This window comes from Taudactylus pleione, unplaced genomic scaffold (assembly GCF_031769625.1).
Source record: "Taudactylus pleione unplaced genomic scaffold, aTauple2 ptg000783l, whole genome shotgun sequence".
Taxonomy (NCBI): Eukaryota; Metazoa; Chordata; class Amphibia; order Anura; family Myobatrachidae; genus Taudactylus; species Taudactylus pleione.
In genome coordinates, this window is record NW_028285185.1 from 986,877 (window position 1) to 1,009,626 (window position 22,750).

General features: G+C 40.2%; 1 protein-coding gene across 1 annotated transcript; it reads right to left on the bottom strand.

Annotated features, from left to right (window-relative positions):
- Positions 1-14,946: 14,946 nt before the first annotated feature.
- On the bottom strand, positions 14,947-15,876 carry LOC148475068 (olfactory receptor 6C1-like). The gene has a single exon (XM_088457771.1). The coding sequence runs from the start codon at positions 15,874-15,876 to the stop codon at positions 14,947-14,949; it is 930 nt and encodes a 309-aa protein (XP_088313897.1).
- Positions 15,877-22,750: the final 6,874 nt, after the last annotated feature.

Genomic DNA, 22,750 nt, shown 5'->3' on the forward strand with positions numbered 1-22,750 from the left:
TGTCAAATATAGTGAAGGGATAATTACTTGTGGATAAATTAAGCAACATTAGTTATACCAGATTACTGTTTTAGGGGAGAGCACAAACTTACTACTCCTGCCGGTTATGTAGGAGGAGCAAGATATTGGGTGAGTAACACACTGACCATTATTGGTGTGTCCCCTGACCTTGTGGCCTCTTGTTCTGTTGCACAAAAGCTGGGACTGCAATTTCTTGGGGAACCAGAAACACATCTGTCCTTTACTTCTAGCTTGTGGTATTACCTCATTATAAAAAGAAAAAACAGAGCTCTATTTGTGAAATAAAACCAAAATATCTAAAAATAGGAATGAGGTAAAATATAAAATAAGAATACCATGAATGCAATGCCATAAAAATAATAAAAGCAGATCCGAAAAACAATGTTTATAGCTGTGAAGGTCTGGGTTTGTTGTGGACTAGGGGTGGTGACAGGAGCAGACACAGAAGCAGATTTAAATAAAAAGGTAGAGTTTTTAATAAGTGATTTAGCAGACATGGGAATGGCAAAAGAAAAAGTCCAGGTTTAGTACTAAAGTGCACTTGATAACTGTGGTGAAGCAAATGGGAGAATGTCCAGATAGTGACAGGCAGGAATTGTCCAGTATGCAGGTTTGGTGAGCTGTAAAGAAGTGCAGGCAGAGGTAATGAAGTCCAGCTGGGAGTTAGTGTGTGAGGCAAGGTGCAGGGAAACAGCAGGTTCAGGTACTCAGGCAGGGGAAAAGTAAATGGAGGGTGCAGGGTGATTCCAGCAGGTTTGGAGCAGGCAAGGTAACAGGCTAGTAGCACTTCCAGGCAGACAGGTAAGGCACAGGTACTCTCTCTCAGCCACAGCTGAGAAACATGTTGCACTGGCAATGAATGAAGGCTCTGGACCTTCCTAAATACCAGGTGCCGCACTGTGACTGGCTGGAAAGAGCACATGACCCACCAGGATTGGACAGCTTGAATCACATGACCTGAGGCAAGATGGCGGCGCTCATGCCAAACGGAACGGAAACACCACCAGGTCTCACCAGGCCTCAGTGACAATGTGCCTGCACAGAACCACGTGCAGCCAATGCCCCTCACCAAACACCAGCACCGCTTCCAGAGACCCCTCACCACAATGACCTCACAGGTACTACCTGGTGACCACCATGCTGAGAAACCCTGGCCGTGACAATAGTGTTGTTATTCCGGTGTGCTTAGTACAGGATTCCAAGTGCATACCTGATGGACATATAAAAAAGCAGCAACCTAAATTTTTCCTTGTTCAAAAATGTTGATTCTTTGGTATGGAGCTGCTTTAACATAAACACAGTAATTATTTTATGTATTTATTACCTATTTATACGGTGAGAGGTGTTCGTACGTCCAAGAGACATTTCAACAACTCCCACATGGGAATACATTTTGTTCACAACCTCTACTATTCCTAAGGAATGGGGAGTGAATATATTGAAATGTTATGTTTTTATTTTGTTATGTTAGAGTTGGTATGTGTTGTATACCAGTATAAGGTGTTACATAAGAATACATATGATTTACCACCGGCCGCATGGCCGGCAGTTCTAATCCCGACAGCGGCATCTCGGCAGAGGAGGAAATCCTGATCGTCAAAGGTAAGCATTTACTAACCTAATTCTACCCCCTAACCGTAACACTCCCTTAGGGGTGCCTAACCCTAACCTTCCCCCCAAGTGCCTAACCCTAACCCCCCCTTCCCCACCGCCTAAACCTAAGTCCCCAGGGGGGTGCATAACCCTAACCTCCCCCCGGGGGTGCCTAACCCCAACTCCCCCTTCCCCTAGCCTAAACCTAACCTCCCGGGGGGTTGCCTAACCCTAAGTCACCCCCGGGAACCCTAAACCTAGCCTTCCCCCCCACGGCTGTCCGTGCCCAGCGCCCGGCTTACCTTCGATCGGTAAGCCAGGTGTCGGGCTCCCGGCGTAGGTAAAATGACATGCGACGGGATATTGAAGCCTGTCATTTAACCCTTGCCGGGATTAGACAGTCGGGAAGCCGATGGTCGGGATTCCGTCCATTGGCTTCCCGACTGCTTCCCGTTATATACTGTAGAACATATAGAAACATAAAATGTGACGGCAGATAAGAACTGTTTGGCCCCTCTAGTCTGCCCCTTTTTAAATAGCTATTAATACTTCAGCCTTTGTTTTATTATATATTATTGTTAAACAAATCTTGAATAATTACAATTGAATCAGGTATAATTATTACTACTTTATATTCTTAATCTTGGTCTGCAGTATCAATAGCAGAAAATGTATGCATGGTTATGTGCTAGTAGTTCTAACCTATTTTTTTTTTTATCTTTGGGAGCTTCACTTATTCCTGCACATACACTTGCATGCACTGACTTTGGCCCTGATTCAGAGCCGGACGCTCTGACCAGAGCGCTCGCTCTGAATCAGGGCCCACCTCCATTAATATGGAGCGTCCTCCTGGACGCTCGTATAGCTGTGGGTCACCACCCACAGCATATACGAACGTGCAGGATGATGGTCGCAATGGTCTTGACCATCGCGACCATCGAAACTGCGAGCAGAAGCCTGCGGTTGAGTTTTTCAACCGCAAGGTCAGGAGTGATTTTGGCTCTATAAGAGCCAAAATCACTCCCACTGACATCACTAGTGATGTCAGTGGGGCCGGCTTCAGATGGTAGGCGTTCCCTTGGGAACGCCTCCGTCTGGCAGGCACGCCCTCGGCACGCCCACCAAAGGGGGCGTGCTGTCAGTCAACATCGACAGCACGCCCCCTTTGATGAGACACTCCGAGCGAAGGAAAGTCCTTCGCTCGTAGGGTCTCGTGCATGCGCACGACGGAGCTCCCTCCGTCGTGCGCATAAGCAGTGCGGACCATCGACCCACTTGCGAGCGGACAGCCGCTCGCGAGTGGGTCTGAATGAGGGCCTTTGTCCATGACCCTAAGAGGCACATTATTTGGCTAGGTTTGATCTACTTACTAGTAGAATTATTACTAGATGGTTAAAAAAAATGGAGGTAGAGTATTTTATTTTTAATTGTGGATAAAATGTAACGGGTAATAATAAATTGATTGGCCTAAATAAAAACAATGGATGATTAATGAGTGATTAAAGAATCACCATTTTTACAAGTCACAAAAAGTACAGACTTGGATACACGAATACAAAAAAGTAGATGTTCTTTGCAATATTCTGTGTGAATTAAATCATTACATTTTCATGAGAACAATGCAATGGAAAAGAAATGGACAATGTTACAGTATATTAGCAGAATAATGTAACTCAGCCGCTAGGTAGCTACGTGTATCAGCCCTGGATGTTTAATAGAGCTCTTAGTTAAAGGTGACTTTTATATGTTAATAATGTGAAGTCAGCAAATTCTCTATAGTAAATAGGAAAAAAACAAACAAATATGAAACAATTTAAAGCACTTTTAATGTATGTTTGCAAAGCAACAACAATGACAATAAATAAGTTTAACACTGCATATAGCATATTTAGATACATATGTGTAAATATATACAGTACAAATACCCCAAAGAGCAGCAATGATTATAAAATCTTTCAGTAGTAAGCACTGCTAAATGGACTACTTGTGAGCGAGAATGGAGCCACAGGGTAAAGAGAAGAGTTTTCCTGGAGGTTTTATACTTGTTAGGGATGGATATATTATGAGATACCTTTAGGTGATTACCATGTGTGGATCCAAAAGTCCATTTGGGCGTGGAGTGTATGCCCACTTCTCTCTGATGGCGAATCTCACTCAAAGTTACAGTCAGAGTATTTGCCAATGTTTGATGTTGAAAGGATCTGTGGTATAGGATGTCCAGTGTAACAGCAGTATCAGCTATAAAGGTCCCCAACATTCACTAGGTGCATTGTAGTCTAATATGATTGCATCCAATGTGTTTTGTTATTTGCTGCAACTTAATCAGAGTGAATTGCTTCTATTGAAGGTGAGGGTTTATATAGTATTTATCATTAATTCACATGATTTGCACCTGTGGTATATTGCACCTGTGGTATATTGCACCTGATTTGGATGTCATTACCCTCAAATTAAATCTGAAAGTCTGCAGTTAAAGCACATCTTGTTTGTTTCATTTCAAAGCCATCGTGGTGGTGAATAGTGGCCAAAATATGAAAATTCTGTCAATGTCCCAATATTTATGGACCTGACTGTATCTATATATATATATATATATATATATTTGGAAAGGATGGCACTTGCCAGTAAATGCAGCTTAGTTTAATAATCAGATCATAACAGGCTCACATGCAGGGCCGGTTCTAGACATTGTGGAGCTCAGGGCGAAAATTCACAGTTGCGTCCCCCCCCCCCAAAAAAATAAATTACTTTTTAGATGGCGTACCTCTGCGCGCTCTCAAAGTGCACGCGCTTCCGGAAATGGGGCGTGTCCTTGTGGAACACCCCCAATGTATCACACTGTGGGGCGTGCCCAGCACTTATGAAGGTGCTGGGTTTCCCCCAAGCTCTCCCCTCGTTGCGAATAATTGCCATGTGCAGTAATGCGCCTTACACAGTATGTCTTATACAGTAATGCCCTTTATAAACACATTATGCCACATGCAGTAATGCCCTGTATAACACATTATGCCACACGCAGTAATGCCCTGTATAACACATTATGCTACATACAGTAATGCCCTGTATAACACATTATGCCACATTCAGTAATGCCCTGTATAACACATTATGCCACACGCAGTAATGCCCTGTATAACACATTATGCTACATACAGTAATGGCCTGTATAACACATTATGCCACATGCAGTAATGCCCTGTATAATACATTATGCCACACACAGTAATTCCTTTTATAATACAGTATCCCCAATTCAAATTACGCCACACATTAGTCCCTTATTCATGTTATGACACACAGTGGTGCCCCTTTTACACAATACCCAAATTACTACTCCTTATACACAAGGCCCACAGTAGTAGTGCCCCTAATACAATGCCCACAGTAGTGGTGCCCCTAATACAATGTCCACAGTAGTGGTGCCCCTTATAGAATGCTCACAGCAGTAGTGCCCCTAACACAATGGCCCCGGTAGTGGTGCCCCCCATGCAGTGCCCTCATTAGTAGTGGCCGCAGTGGTAATGCCCCATTGGTAATGCCCACAGTGTTAATGCCCCCATTGTTAAAGTCCCCTATAGTAGTTCTCCCATTGGTAATGCCCCCAATAGTAGTGCCCATAGTAGTAATGTGCCCTATAGTAGTGCCCACATTAGTAGTGCCCCCTATAGTAGTGCCCACAGTAGGAATGCCCCCTATAGTAGTACCCAAAGTAGTAATGCCCCCTATAGTAGTGCCCACAGTTGTAATGCCCCCATTAGTAGTGTCCCTATAGTAGTGCCTCCAGTAGTAATGCCCACTATAGTAATGCCCCATTAGTAGTTCCCCCAGTAGTAATGCCTCCTTTAGTACTACCTCCAGTAGTAATGCCCACTATAGTAATGCCCCCATTAGTAGTGCCCCCAGTAGTAATTCCCCCTATAGAAGTGCCTCCAGCAGTAATGCCCCCAATATGCATGCCCCCATTAGTAATGTCCCCTTATAGTCATGCCCCCAGTAGTAATGCCCTATAGCCATGCCCCCTATAGTAATGCCCCCCTATAGCCATGCCCCTAGCAGTAATGTCCCCTATAGCCATGCCCACAATAGTAATGCCCCCCCTAGCCATGCCCCCAGTAGTAATGCCCCCTATAGCCATGCCCCCAGTAGTAATGCCACCCTAAAGCCATGCCCCCAGTAGTAATGCCCCCTATAGTAATCCCCCCTATAGCCATGGCCCCAGTAGTAATGCCCCCCTATAGCCATGCCCCCAGTTGTAATGCCCCCCTATAGCCATGCCCCCCTATAGCCATGCCCCCATGCCTCCCTTCTGAAGAAAAAAATACAATTAAAATTCAAACACAATACGACCACGGCTCCACCATGGATCTATGGTAGAGAAGTCATAACATCTTGATGTCCCTCCCACAGTGCTCTCTGCTGGAGCCAGAGCTCAGGAGTGAGCTCCGGCTCCACGGATCTATGGGAGAGACGTCATGACGTCCCTCCCATAGTGCTCTCTGCGGGAGCCGGAACTCAGGAGTGAGCTCCGGCTCCACGGATCTATGGGAGAGACGTCATGACGTCCCTCCCATAGTGCTCTCTGCGGGAGCCGGAACTCAGGAGTGAGCTCCGGCTCCACGGATCTATGGGAGAGATGTCATGACGTCCCTCCCATAGTGCTCTCTGCGGGAGCCGGAACTCGGGAGTGAGCTCCGGCTTTCGGCTGCCACTGCAGGGCGGGAGCTGGGTGCCCGCTTATAACAAATATCAGCGGGCACCCGGCAAATGGAGCCTCCCTGCGGTGGCTAGCATCAGGAGGGAAACAGCGCTGTTTTTATTTTTTCTTATGGGATTTTTTTTCTTTCCTTCTGGGGACTCAGTGGTGCCCTCTAGGGACCGGCGCTCCGGGTGACGGCCCTGTTAGCCTACCCCTAGAACCACCACTGCTCACATACAAAGAGACGTTTCGATCCTCCAATGGACCTTTTTCAAGAGGTACAGCCTCATAACTAGAAGTCTATGCCTGGGACCTGTATTTGTTGTCTGGATACACAGTTATGAGGTTGTACTGCTTGAAAAAGGTCCACTGGAGGACCGAAACGTCGCTTTGTATGTGAGCCTGTTATGATCTGATTAGTAAATTAAGCTGCATTTACTGGTGAGTATATTTGCCGGTGAGTTCCTGGATTTTGGACATTCAGCTGATGTGCACCTCGCTGCTGTGGATATGTTCTTTGTGAGTGCTGAACTTTGGAACAATATATATATATTTTAGATGTAATCTTTATTTAAGGGTATAATCTAGAAAGGAAACTTTGCAAATGACATGCATAAAATATACATTAGTGATTTGAACACTTTATGGATCATGTGATCATAACACAGGGCCTGATTCATTAAGGATCACAACTGCAAAAGCACTTGCAGTTGGCCGATTGTTGCGTACTGTGCATGCATATCCATTGCAGTACGTGTTCACGAAGGCACAACTGCGATCATCGAGACCACGGAGAGTAATCGCAGAGTGATTGACAGGCAGTGAGCATTTGGGGGTGGTAACGGGAGGGTGGGTGGAGAAACGCAGGCGTGCCTGTCCGTTTAAATGCCGTTACATTGGCGTTCATAAATTGGCCAGTGAAATTGCATATGCAGCTTGAGTACTCACTGTGTGTGTATAAGTAAGGTCAGGGCTGCTGTAATTCTGCGTGAGGGGCCGATGGTACTCAATGTTACCGATGTTTATTGAGATTTGCAAGGTATTACGAATGTGAGATAGTGGTAGTAGGAGGCAGTGAGCGTCTCTATGCTGGCAGTGCGATGGGATTGTGACAGCATTAATTTTCATATTTTCATAGCAGATCTGCGTGCGATTATGGAGCTGCAATAACAATAGCGATCCTTAATGAATCGGGTTCTCAGTTACAAGATGAAGAGGTGAGTTACAGACTATGAAACCATCCAAGTCTCGATCTATTACAATATACTGTACATGTAGTAGTGAAACAGGATATCGAAGGCACTGTGGAATAGCTGATCCATAGATTTTTGGAAAACAGTACCTGATCCAGAGGTTTAGATTACTCTTATCTTAACTGGCATTGATCAATAAAGTAGAGCTGTATTATCACATAGTGGGATAAATATTTTGTTCATGGTTACTTAAAGTCATGGTAACACAGAAGCTGCATTGTGCTGGTAAAGTCATTTGAATATTGTATTGAGTTGCTGATTCTATTTGTTTTTGTACATTTTGATAAATTTGGTCAATTTGATAGAATATGTTAATAATCAATTATTGTTTATAAATACATTTGTACATATTAATAAAATGTGTAATCTTGTGTATACACACCATGCCTTAGTTAGGCAGTTTGGAGGTACAAGACCTCTCACACAGAAACTGTGGCCAGTGTATAAGAAACACCTCAAATAAGAATATAGATGTATATCTATAGAAGACTAATAGTAAATGATGTTCTCTTGCATACTGTATTGTTTAATAAACCTTTTATTCAGAATCTTTGTTTACTGATATCAATAAATTCTGTACTGGTGAAATATGGACTTATAATTCCACTCTTGTTCTTTTCTACTCAACATCTTAGAGTGATAGAAAAATAAAAAATAATAAAAAAATAAATAAATATGTATATATATATATATATATATATATATATAACATATAAAACCAGCTATTTGCATTTTGTTTATTTAATCTTTTGTAACAACCAGATATTTGTATACCAGGAGGGGATGTACGGTAGTTATTATCCCAGCTGTCGGGATGCCGGTGCCCATAATGCCAGTGCCAAAATCCTGACACCAGTCAGTATCCCGGTGCTGGCTTCCCAACTACCGGCATCCTGACAGTAAGTATTGGGGTTAGGGGGAGAGTTAGGTTTAGGGGTTAGGTATAGGCACTAGGGGGAGAGTTGGGGTGAGGCACTAGGGGGGGAGGGTTAGTCTGCGGGAGAGGGAGGTTAGGTTTAAGCACTAGGGGGAAGGGTTAGGTTCATACTGTGGGGAGGGAGGGTTATGGGTAGGGAAAGGAGAGTACACTTTCCTCCTTCTGCCAGGATTGTGACCTTGATGGGATGCCGGCATTGGGAATCTGACCGCCGGGATCCTGAGCGCTGGCATCCAGTACCCAACCCTACCAGAATCATTGGGAACAAATACTGGTAATAAACTAGGACAACATTGTTAGGACTAATTATTCCATGCAAATAACTATAAATCCTAAATCTGAGCAAGAGTCCAAAGGTACAGTGGTTTTAATACATGTTTTTCTGATAATAAAAAGAAAAGCGTAGGATGATATCAAATGTCCCATGATGGGAACTGAAACCTATATAAGCCATAGGTACAGTATATTTGTTATAGTATATTTTTGATAATTTGTAGATGTCTTTGCAGAATAGAAGTTGTACAAAAGTTATAAGTGGCTTTGACATGGCTTTATTGGATGCAAACTTAGTACATAACTTGGTGGTGTTGGGATTGGGTTGCTAGGTTGAGGAATACAATTGCATGTAAAGTAAAAGACAAATTAATCTCCCTATTATACAAACATACATACATATATAACTGTACTTGTTGTCAATGACTTCATTAAGGCCATATTGGAATAGTCTGCCCATTTGGATTAACCAGTAGACTGCTTGGTTTTTAATATTTGTCTCCCCCTCTTTTTCTGGTTTCTATTTGTTCTAAACTTACAACTTTGAGATATTTTGGATCACTGTGGAAACACTGTGAGCGGGTAGTTTATTGATAAAGTTATACCTACATTTGAACCATAAGTTCTGCTGTCTTGTGGTGTGTCCAATGTATTGTTTGGAACAGCTTCAATCAAGTACATATATTATATCATTTGAATTGCAGTTAATGAGGGTGTTGATTTTATAGGTTCTTTTCATTGAACTAGATGTCATTTCTGTAGTGTTGTTGGACATATGTCCACATGTAATGCATTAAGTTTTGCCACATTTAATTGAACCCTTGCAATTGTTAGTAAATCAATTTGTGGTGGAAGGGATAATGGAGTGGGGAAATGGAGCTTTAAGTAGCTTGGGGCTAGGAGATTCCCCAGGTATCTCTCTTTCTTTTAAATGATCACTGTTCTGCTGAGACAGTAATCTTGAGTATGTGACATTAAAGTAGTTTAGTTTAGTGTTGTTTTTGTGGCTGATATGTTTTTATTTGAAAATAAGAGGTGTTGTATTTACAACAGGGGTTCTCAACTCCAGTCCTCAAGTACCATCGACAGGCCATGTTTTTTGGATTTCTATAAACATGTACAGGTAAGATAATCTATTTTGCTGGGTCAGTAATTATCCCACATGTTTCCACAGACATAATTCCTCAAAACATGAACTTTTGGGAAAACTTGAGGGCTGAGATTGAGAGCCACTGATTTAAAGATAAAAGTTAATCCTATATTCAGATTAAAGTTATCTGTGGTGTCATGTTGGTTATCTGAAATATTAATTTGAATTAATGTATCTCTCTCTATACTTTCTATTGTTTTCTGGTTTAACTATTTCCTGGTATTAAAAAAGTTGACTTTCATGGTTATGGCTTATTTTTGATACATACCATAGATTGATAAATTTATTTCCAAGTACATCAACTGAACTTTAAATCAAACCTGATGCCTATAGCCAATCCCATCATTTGTAAATAGTAAGTGTCTTTGAACAGAAAATAATTGTGATTTACATAAAGTCAGTGTAGTGTAGAAGAAAGTGTTGATGTCTCTCTGACATTGTATCATCTTATGCTAAGCCTTTGTATATTCAGAACCGTATTTCGACCTCATGGGGCCCTAGTCAAGATACCAGTTTTGGGGCCCCCCTCCCTCAAACAATCCATAGCACTATATATTAATTTCTGATTCATGCCCCTGTATAGCACCCTGAAGAAAAGATTAGCTGAAGCCTTAAAACATTGGGTATGTATTGGTTGAGTACGGGATGCCGGCGCCCAGGATCCTGACGCCGGCATCCCGACAAGGTTAGGATACTGATACCTCTCGGTAAGTATCCTAACCCTACCCCTAAACCTAACCCTCCTGCCCTGCATCCTAAAACTAATCCTCCCCCTCGCAGCCTAACTCTAACCTTCCACCCAGCAACCTAACCCTAACCCCTCATAGCACAGACCTGCCTCCCTTCATAGCACAGACCCCTCTCCTCTCACAGTGCAGACCACCTCTTTCCTCACATCACTGACCCCTCACCCCTTTCAGCACAGACCCCCCTCCCTTCACAGCACAGACCCCCTATGTCATCACATCACTGACCCCTCTCAGCACAGACCCCCTCTGTCCTCACATCACTGACCCCTCTCCCCTATCAGCACAGACCCCCTCTCATCACAGACCACCCTCATTTCACAGCAGAACCCCCTCTTCTCACATCACTGACCCCTCTCAGCACATACCCCCCTTCCCCTCATAGCACAGACCACTTTTTCCTCACATCACAGACCCCCATGCCCTCTCAGCACAGACCCCCCCTCCCCTCTCAGCATGGACCCCCCTCCTCTCATAGCACAGACTCCCTCATTTCTCACATCAGTGACCCCTCTCAGCACAAACCCCCTCTTTCCTCACATCACTGACCCCTCTTTTCTCACATCACTGACCACTCTTTTCTCACAGCACAGACACCCCCCCTCCTCTCACAACACAGACCCCCCATCCTCTCACATCACTGACACCTCTCCCCTCAGCACAGACCCCCCCACCCCTCACAGCACAGAGACCCTCTTTCCTCACATCACTGACCCCTCTCCCTTCAGCACAGACCCCCCATCCCTTCACAGCACAGACCCCCTTTTTCCACACATCACTGACCACTCTTTTCTCACAGCACAGACCCCCCCTCCTCTCACAACACAGACCCCCCATCCTCTCACATCGCTGACACCTCTCCCCTCAGCACAGACCCCCCACCCCTCACAGCACAAAGACCCTCTTTCCTCTCATCACTGACCCCTCTTTCCTCACAGCATAGACCCCACCTCCTCTCACAACACAGACCCCCGTCCTCTCACATCACTGACCCCTCTCCACTCTGCACAGATCCCCTGCCCCTCACAGCACAGAGACCCTCTTTCCTCAAATCACTGACCCCTCTCCCCTCAGCACAGGCCCCACCCACCAATCACAGCACAGAGACCCTCTTTCCTCACATCACTGACCCCTCTCCCTTCAGCACAGACCCCCCATCCCCTCACAGCACAGACCCCCTCTTTCCAGACATCACAGACACCTCTCCCCTCTAAGTACAGGCCCCCACATCCCCTCACAGCACAAACCCCCTTTCCTCACATCACTGACCTCTCTCAGCATAGACCCCTTCTAGTTTAGAACGCTCTCCCCTTACGCCACAGACCTCTCTCCCTTTCCCTCACCTCTCACAGAACAGCACAGCAGATTTCTCCCCTCCCTGCTAGCTCAAGCACACTTACCTGTCATGCCGGCATGGATCCTCGAGTCGAGTGGCTCTGCCTCCTAGTAAATATTATTGTGACGTGACTTGATGATGTCACATTGCCCTCACGGAACAGAGCCCCTGAATGGGGTGTAATCAGATAGCCGCATACCCTGCCTAAAGGTAGGGATGGCATTGGCCTCCAACTCTGCCCCCTCCTCCCCCCACCTGGTATGGCGGGGCTCTGGACGTGCTGCTGCTGACTGCTGTGACAGCAGCCGCAGCTCACAATGCAGGTTATCTCCAGGGCCAGATTCTGGGGGGCTCTAGGCATCTGCCTAGGTTTCCAAGTGGTAAATTTATCCCTGTGTATATTATATTAATGCTGTTGTTATGTGAGATGCTGAAGTTAAATGCTTGTACAGCCGGGATGCGGTCAATTGACTGATGGCCGGGATGCTAATTGCTGGGATCCCACCAATCAGTTGGAGATGCTGATGCCAGAATACCAACAGCCGGCATCCTGAACGTAAGTACAGCAGGGCTGGGTAGCTGTTATCCATGGGGGGGAGGGTTAGGCGCCCTGGGGGGACTTAGGCTTAGGCTGTGGGAGAGGGGAGGATAGGGTTAGGCTGCAGACAGGGGGGGTTAGGGTTAGGCACCACTGGGGGGAGGTTAGGGTTAGGCACCTCCTGGAGAGGGTTAGGTTTAGGGTGCAGGAAAGGAGGGTTAGGCATCCCCGGGTAGGTTAGGGTTAGGCACCCAAAGGGAGGGTTACGGTGGGGAGAAGGGGAGGGTTAGGTTACTCACAAGCCGTTGTCGGGATTCGGGTCAGCGGGTTTCCGGCGTCAAAATTCTAACCGGTGGCTTTTCAGCCGCCGGCATATAATACCTGACCCATACAGCCAATGTTAGAAAGGCATATGAATTTTTCCATTGTATTTTCTTGATTAGATTAGGCAAATGGTAAAGGCCAAGGAGGTTGCTTGAGGTTGAAGGAATGTGTCTACATAGCAGGAAAGATTGTTAATGACATACAATATTCACCTAAGGCCAACAATACTCATTATTTTGCACCCTTGATATTATGTTTTCAATAGGTATTCTTGTATCTCAACATATCAAATGAAACACTGAACTCTCGAATCCTCCTTTTTCTATTTTGGTATTTACACTTAACATACGGTAGGTGAAAAGAAGAAAAATTGTGGACGCATACAGTGTATTATCGTTTTTAGTAAGACTCAAATTCAACAGGTCACACTTACAATATAGATAAAAGATTGACATGTAAACAAACAACATATATTCCATCACATGCAAGACATAAAACAATTTCAGATAGTCAGGATTCCTAATAAAGGGAAGAGCACAGTTTCTATACCATAGTACTTTTATAAGGGAATTTCCGGAAAAGACCCCTCGGTCCTGCGGCAGTTTGAGCTATTTGACTCCTTGCAGTTTTCAGCTCAACTTCCATGAAATGAACAGGCCTGCAGCTTGTGTTGAATCTAATCCCCACTAAGGAAGTCAGTCGCAATTACAGTCCCATTGTGTGCACAGAACTAAAGCAATGTATTTGCCATTATGCCAAGTTGCATGCATTTTTGCAACTGCACTGACCCTACCTGTACACCTGGTTATATAGCTGTCTTCATTATCAGCATAACTAGTATGAAAAATTGACAGCGTGCCAATATGGTAATAATGATAAATAAATAACCATGGTTAAATATATTTAAGCAGTAAGAGGTACTGTACCTGACTGGAATTTATATGGCAGATTTTGCTTCCTGTTACCTTACTAACTTTGCTGTCTACAATCTATGTGGCAGATATAACAACAATATATATATATATATATATATATATATATATATACATATATATTTATTTTGCAATGTAACATCGATACTGGAATTTGCATGAAGTTCATATTTTAATTAAAATGACTGCCGGCACTACTATTTGCAGTGCAATTGCATTTATTAGCATAATATTCTGGTTATACAAAATTTGTGCAGTCATTTTTAGTTGTTGAGAATTCATTATTGACAATTACTGTATATTTACTATACTTTAGCCTATTGTGGCCACAAAATTGACTTGTATATGAATATTTCATACTAAGTAAAGTATATTTTCTATGGTTCGGAACAGTGTTTTATTTAAAATAAATCTATTAACCACGGTTATTAATTTTTATGTTTATATTATATATATATATATATATATATATATATATATACACAGTATATATAAAATCATCACATGTTTGCCACATCACTACTTTTGCAATTGGATTGTGCGAAAAACAAGAGCGCACATAGACAAAAGAAGTAAAATTATTGCACTAAGAGTCGTGATCTGTACACCCATTAAGTTATCACATTATCATGGCTAATTGAATTCTTCCCTATAGCTGTGTTGTGTTCTTTCTAACTAAAGATAAAATAGCAAAACTTCTGTGGTTTAGTTCATGGAGATATTTGCAATGTGAAACCACCAGTTATTTTTCAGTGAATTCAGATAATTAATTCAATAAACTACTAGTTCAAAAAAGCTGTTAAAAGTGTATGAAAGTCATATAAATTAATCTTTTGCTGTATATATAGAATTTTATGTTAAAAATTTAATTTTAATCTACAATTTAGACCAAAACATTCTAAAACACAATTTTTTACAATTAATTTTGGGATTTTTTTTTTTTTAGATTCCAGTTATTGGTTCACAATAGTTATTGGTTCACAATTTGATTTAAGAACCATGAATGTGCCAAAATCTTGTAAATTTTGAAATGCCCTGCTCATTATTAGACTTAATATAAGTGTCACATAACTTTACAGCTGCAGTGTGATAATACAATATTCAGTATATAGCAATACATACATTAAAAAAGCCTAAAAAATAACATTTAAGTGAACTCGGTAAGCCAGCCCAATCTTCGTCTTAGAGCTCTTTTTACATCTTTATTTTTGAAACTATAGATCAGTGGGTTCAGCAGAGGAACAGCAGCCGTGTTAATCAGAGCATAGAGTTTTTTTGAATCTAAGCTGCTTGGTGTCAAATATTGACTAATAAGAATCGTATAAAGAAGGATGACAACTGTGAGATGTGAAGAACACGTGTAGAAGGCTTTACGTCTGCCAGTGCTGGAACGGATTTTTATTATAGACACTATTATAAAAATGTAAGGAACAAAAGTTAGAAAAAATGGGGCAATAGTGAAAAGAAATAAACCTTCTATAAAAAACAATATATCCAAAACAGAGGTATCGCTGCAGATAAGTTTCATCAAAGGGACAATGTCACAGAGGAAGTGGTTGATTTCAATGGATGAATAACATGAGAAACTGGATAGTATTCCAACAAGAGGAATTACCAGTATAAAACCCAACATCCAGCAGAATGAGGACAATAGAGCACAGGTCCTGTAGTTCATAATCAAATGATAACTCAGTGGGTTGAGGATGGCCATATAGCGATCATAACTCATGGCTGTCAGTATAAACAGTTCTTGGACTGTTAAGGAACCAGACATAAATGTCTGTGTCATACAGCCAAAAAATGAAACCGTCTTATCCCCTGTAATGAAACTTATAAGGATCTTATGCAGAGTGACGGTGGTGCAGGACATGTCTATGATGGACAGGTTAGCCAGGAAGAAGTACATGGGATTATGTAGATGAGGGTCCAAGCAGATAAGCACAAGAATGGCCATGTTGCCTCCAAGGATGATGAGATAAATGAACAGAACTGAGATGAAGATTGTTATTTTAAACTCTGGGACATCGGAGATTCCTTTTATGATAAAGTATTTTATAATAGTCTGGTTGATATTCATTTGTGTGATTAATTTAGAAATCCTAAACAAAAAGCATACATATTAGTTTACACCATAATTCAATGTGTGTTATGAATATAGTATTTGCCTATATTACAACATTTATTTCACAGCAGCTCCTGAGCTTGTTCTAATTATTTCTAGTGCTACATTTCTCTTTGTATCAAACTGCTATTACCAGAGGGCAATGGGGAGAAACTACCTCTGGTTGAGCTTCCCAACTGTGCCAAACTCTTCCCCATCTGGTCAGTCCTACTCTATCTACCTTTTAAAGGCCTGTGTGCAGGTAAGCCCCAAATCAGGAAGCATATGTTATGTTTAACAATAATGCGATAGCAATTGCCATGTTTATAATTCTAGTTGATACAGTAGGACAGACATGAAACAATTGAAATCAACATTCCCCATTTATAAAGTATAAAGAATACAGCTTGGAATGTTTTTTTATATATATATATATATATATATATATATATAATAAGTGAAACTGAATCAAGCGACTAGCGTGTCTTATGTATAATGGCATTTTATAACCCACTGGGTCAAGAATGAAGTGCAGTAGTGTTCATATATATATATATATATATATATATATATATGTGTGTACATAAGTCTTGTAGCAAAGTGTAGATGTAAAGTGCTTTGTGAAAAAGTGCAGTGTGTGCAAAAATGTGCTACTAAAGTGCTTAAATAGACCAATAATTTAACCGTTTAAAATGACCCCATCGAAATGGGGATGGTGAAGTGCTTAATAAATACCAAAAATACCAGTGATATGAACAGAGTGTGATAAAGATAAATATATAGCAATTTATTTATACATGAACAAAAATCCAAAACACAGCCTAGCAATGATCACACCCTCTAATCAACCCTTAATGGGTAACCAGGTGGATAATAAGGTGCAATGTGCTGTGCAAGTATTATTAGACAATAAGTTATTAAATACACTTCATAAAACAATAGTTAATAACATCCAATTCATAGCACAGTAAGAGTGAAATAATTAAAAAAAACAACAAGGTTTAAAAAAAAAAGTTTTAAAAAGACAATAGGATTTAAATGGTTCAATGCTTATCTGATTCAAATGTAAGATAGTTCATTAGGCAAGAGGAGCAGCTTCCCAACATGTTTCATCCATCTAGGGGGTAAATTAACTAAAGTGAGAGTTTTTAGAAGTGAGTTTTAAAAGTGATGTTGTCCCTAGCAACCAATCAAATTCTACTTAACATTTAACTAGTACCTTCTAGAAGATAATAGTTAGAATCTGATTGGTTGCTATGGACAACATCACTTTTAAAACTCACTTCTAAAAACTCTCACTTTAGTAAATTTACCCCCTAGATGGATGAAACATGTTGGGAAGCTGTTCCTCTTGCCTAATGAACTATCTTACATTTGAATCAGATAAGCATTGAACCTTTTAAATCCTATTATCTTTTTCAAACTTTTTTTTTGAAAACCTTGTTTTTAAAAAAAAATTATTTAACTCTTACTGTGCTATGAATTGGATGTTATTAACTGTTGTTTTTTATGAAGTGTATTTATTAACTTATTGTCTAGTAATATTTGCACAGCACATAACACCTTATTATCCACGTGGTTACCCATTAAGGGTTGATTAGAGATTGTGATCATTGCTAGGCTGTGTTTTGGATTTTTGTTCATGTATAAATAAATTGCTATATATTTCTCTTTAATACACTCTGTTCATATCACTGGTATTTTTTGGTATTTATTATGTACTTTACCATCCCCATCCTGATGTGGTCATGTGAACTGTTAAATTATTAGTCTATTTAAGCACTTTAGTAGCACATCTTTGCACACACTGCACTTTTTTCACAAAGCACTTTACATCTGCACTTTGCTATAAGACTTATGTACATATATATATATATATATATATATATATATATATATATATATATGAACACTACTGCACTTCATTCTTGACCCGGTGGGCTATAAAATGCCATTATACATAAGACACCCTAGTCGCTTGAATCAGTTTCACTTAAACTAATTTCTGTGGCATAAACCCCTATGCTATTAGATATATATATATATATATATATATATATAATTAGAGGCTTTCAAAGGTACTTTGTAAAATAATACATTCTTCCATTTATCAAATGTGGCTTATGACTGTTTACACTGTGTCACAATTGTCTATGTCATCAATTAAAGCAACACTTACCTGTTCAGATAGAGCACTCTATTCTAGATGCAGTATATGTTTGATGCTGAATCTTTAAAAAAAGTGAGATACACTACAATTACCAGATGACAAATGCAACCTTTGTATTTTCTGTATTCTGTTACTGTACATTAATGTGAGTGTGTATATATACAGTAGTATCTCTGGGATAATTAATTCTCCTGATACCTGAATGGGGCAGACTAGGTTCATGTACTCATCATTAGAGGTTAATAATTATTTGGTTTCATATCACAACACTTTAGTAAAATGGTCACAGGTGTTGTTTGCACACATAGAAAATGAAGTGTGTTTGTTAACGGTAATTACATTTCTGTATGTCTACAGTGGCCTATTAATACACCATAACCTTTGATATTCAAATGCATTTTATTTTTCTATTAAACTAATTTTTTATTTTGATAAACAAAAAAGTGTCAAATTCTCTTTTTGTGACTAAATGATTAAAAAGTTGGCGCATCGAGCAATTCAGGTAAAGTAAACATCACACAGATTCCATTGTGAGGGATACTTACAGTGAAAGATAAATGTATATATAGTGTTGATGATTTTCAACTTTAATGCAAAACCCATTTACAATTAGGCAACAACCACCAGCATACTGCTGAGACTGCCTTCACAATGTTATCAATTAATTACCTACAAAAAAATAGCTGCCAATATTGAAGAAAATACAATTTTGTAGCAAGCTGCAAACCACCAATTGTAACAGAGGCTAAAAATTGCCCCACAAAATATAGTTTTCCAAAACAAGTCTCCACAAGTCACCATCCTGATATTTTTCAATATTACAAATATATTGGATTCTGAGTTCAAAAATGACTGCCAAGCAAGTGGCAAAGTGTGTTATCTGGCCTAGAGGTTCCCAAACTCAGTCTTCAAGGCACCATAGCAGTCCAGGTTTTAAGAATATCCATGCTTGACCACATGTGACTTAATTAGTACCTGTCAATTTGATTTAACTACCTGTGCTCAATCATGGATATCTCAAAACCCTGAACTGTTGGGGTGCCTTGAGGACCACGCTTGGGAACCTCTGATCTGGCCTGTTATACTGTGGAAACAAAAAATGTAAAGAAGGCTAAGACACAGCCAATCAGATCCTAAGACAAAGGAAAAAGACAAAGCTCTTAATTGGCTGTCCTGCTATTATCTAGGGTTTTTAACTCATTGGGGTATATGTAATAGGTTGTGGACTTCAAACATTGGCAAGTCCAGTGCGAGACTGCCCTATATTTTAAAGTAGTAGTCATTTAAAAGGCAAAACAAGGTTAATTTTGCCTTTTAAATTATGCAGTCTCGTGCGGGACTCGCTAATGCTTGAAGTCCACAACCTATTACATATACAGTACACCATTGTATGGCCAGTTCCCTTCTGAGCAAATTGCACCTAGGACATGAGGAGTATTACAGTATTTTACAAATCCCAATTAACTATGATTTATTAAGCCAGGATCAAAGAGAGTCAATATTAAGTAGGGATTTAAAAAAAAAATGATAACTTTTTGTTATCTTTTTTTATTTTATAAGGATGTGTTATTCTATTATTTTTTTTAGAAGGGGTCATTATTTTAATATTTTTATAAATTGGGCAATATTATTTGAATTAAGTACATTTTAAGGGTGAAAATAATAGTTATTATTTTTTGTAGGGGGCCCAATATTTTTTTTTATAATTACCACAGCACAGGGGTAACAGAATCAGACCCAATACTAAATGGCATGGGCCAATTAGAAATGGGGAGAAGGGGCTACACATATTTTTTTTTACCATCAATATGTTGTAAGTTTCCCCAATATCACCCCCTATTAAATTCTATGCATCATCTCTGCTGAATTAAGTTCAGTTGATCACCTTCTTCCAATGCACACTCATTTTGGAATTATTCTTTCCTAGTTAACTTTTTACTTAAGGAACAATTCCTTCAGTGTCTCTACCTATGGCACCTTCTCCTTTCCAATACTACTACCTATTAGCGTCCAACAAGGTTGGTCTAGGCACTCTACTTTTCTTACTGTTAATGTAATCTAGTGAGGATTATAGGATTATATATTTTGAGTTTTTTTGTTAAATCTCTAAACCCCTAATTTGCATATGCTACCACCAGATATTTTAGGATTTTTTTTTATTTGGAACATATACTATATAGTTATAGTAAGACCACAACAAAACACCATCTAATTTAATTTAATTAAAATTTTTTATTAATATTTACATTTTTACAAAATAATAATTGAATAGTTTCAACCACAAAATGTACAGTAAAAAATAAACGAGTATACAGCTACAAAAGGAAAGAAACTCAAATATAAAATGAACAAATGATAATGAAACATATTTACTGCTTGAAGCCAACTGTGTAACACAAAAAGGAAGAAATACAGTAGTCACCATTGGCTAAATCTTTGTATCAGAGAAGCATCTCAGTTAGAATGTTTACCAGGATTAAGTGAAAGCTAAAAGTTGTTACAGAATTGACTGGACCTGCTGTATGATATGACAAGACCTTTCATCTACAGATCTGCAACATGCTAACCCTCCCCTGGCAATGGCGGCCGCACATGTCTGGTCTGTGGACCACGCATGTGCACTGAGGATCCCTGGCACAGGAGTGAAGAGACCACTGACATGGTAACTTCACTCCAGGCACATCACAGGGATGAAAAAGAGGTGGTTTTCCAGCGCTCACCACCAAATAAACAATACTCAAAGTATCATGCTCAGGTATAGAGTATCTCTGACACAAATTGGTTTATGAAACGGGTTTATTTAAAGAAACACATATTTCTTAAGTAGATAAGTTTTCTTCAGTAAAATCTCTGACAATATCACATAAATATCAAGGATGACATAAATGGTATCAAAAGTGTGATAATATATTCTAATACCGGTAACAAGACAAACAACATAAAAATTGTATTTCAAATAGAATCAGTGCAAATTATATACGCTAAGCAGCAGCTTAATACACTTGCACTTGATGAGATATTCCAAAGTATTCCAAAGTATATAAAGTGGGTGCAGTCAATGGACCTTAGTGATACACCCCAGTTTTCAGGCTAGGTTCAGAAAAGCGTTGTATACAGATGCTCTTGCCTATAATTACCCACAATGAGGTTTTCCCGTAATTGAGGGTGCATGATACTTTGAGTATTGTTTATTTGGTGGGGAGCGCCGGAAAACCCCCCCTTTTTTATCCATTGTTAACACTTTCAGAACAGGGCAGGTGGATCCTTGTCCTTTTCTTTTCACTAGCAGCTACCATCAAGTAAAATGTTAAGCGCAGCTTTACATACCAGTCTTTTCTGTAACCTGTACATCACAGGGATGGGCTTATCTCGGAGCCCCTGTTCCTGCAGGTGCATTTTGTTAAATCCCAGCGCTATGACCGTATCCTGCAATGTGATCATGGGTGCTAATATTGTGCCCTTTGCATTGCAAATGCAATCATTAATAAATGGACTTCATAGTATCCAAGTGTACACCACCTTTGGGTCACCGGCAGCAGCCCTGCTGAGACCAACACTGAGCAGTGAGTAATCAGAGCAACAATCTCAGCAAATATTTTGTAACGGCTCTAGAAGAATTCAGAAACTGTGAGTATACAATGTATCAAGCAACTGCTTTGGCCACTGCAGTTTTCACAGACTATGGTTGCACTGGCTATTAGCCTGGAAATATTGCATGCTATTTCTAATTTACAAAGGACACTCACTTAAAGCATTATAATAACCATTGTCGATGGCTGAGTCATTAATGTCAGCTCCTGTTTTCCAATATATGGATCAATGAAGCAATAATAACTACAAGTCCATCCATATATTAGTTCACTCTGAAAAGAACAAGTGAGCCATCAGGTGAATTCCAGCAACACTCGGTCTCACACACTATTTATTTTGTACTATAGGCTGCATTATCCATGGGGCTGGCCATTTAAAGGACTTGAGAAAGGAATTTTTATTGTGCATAACATTTTTTTTAACCTCTTTATTTAATATAGTAGTTGACATAAAATACAACATACCCAAAAGCAAAAATGAATTGTGCACAATGAAACGCAGGTAGAACTTGAATCTTAATTTTTAATGTGTGTTTTTTTTGTAATTTATTTTTCAGGGTGCCTATGTACATATGCTTATGGTTCAGGTATAATTTTTAGTTATAACATTTTTGATCTATTTGCCATCATTGTGATATATAATAAATCCATTTATTCCACTTGAGCTCATTCTATTTGCTATTTTCATGTATTTTCGCTTTTGGGCTATAGCATCCCAATTTTTTGGAGTGAACAGCAATAGGTTAGAAATGAAGTATTTATAGGAGCACCTGGTCCTTTGTTTTCTTTTCTTTATATATTCCTTGTCTTAAGCTTAGAATGGTGGATTAGGGGAGTGATGGGGTGGGGAATCATAAACTGCATATAGTAAGAGTGTGTTAACATAACTGTGGGGTCTATTTACTAAGCAGTGTTAGGAGACAGAGTGAAAAGTGATAAGGTGCCAGCCAATCAGCCCCAACTGTCATCTCACAGGCTGTGTTTGAAAAATGACAGTTGGGAGCTGATTGGCTGGCACCTTATCACCTTCTGATCACTTTTCACTCTGTCTCCTAACACTGCTTAGTAAATAAACCCCTATATGTATCTG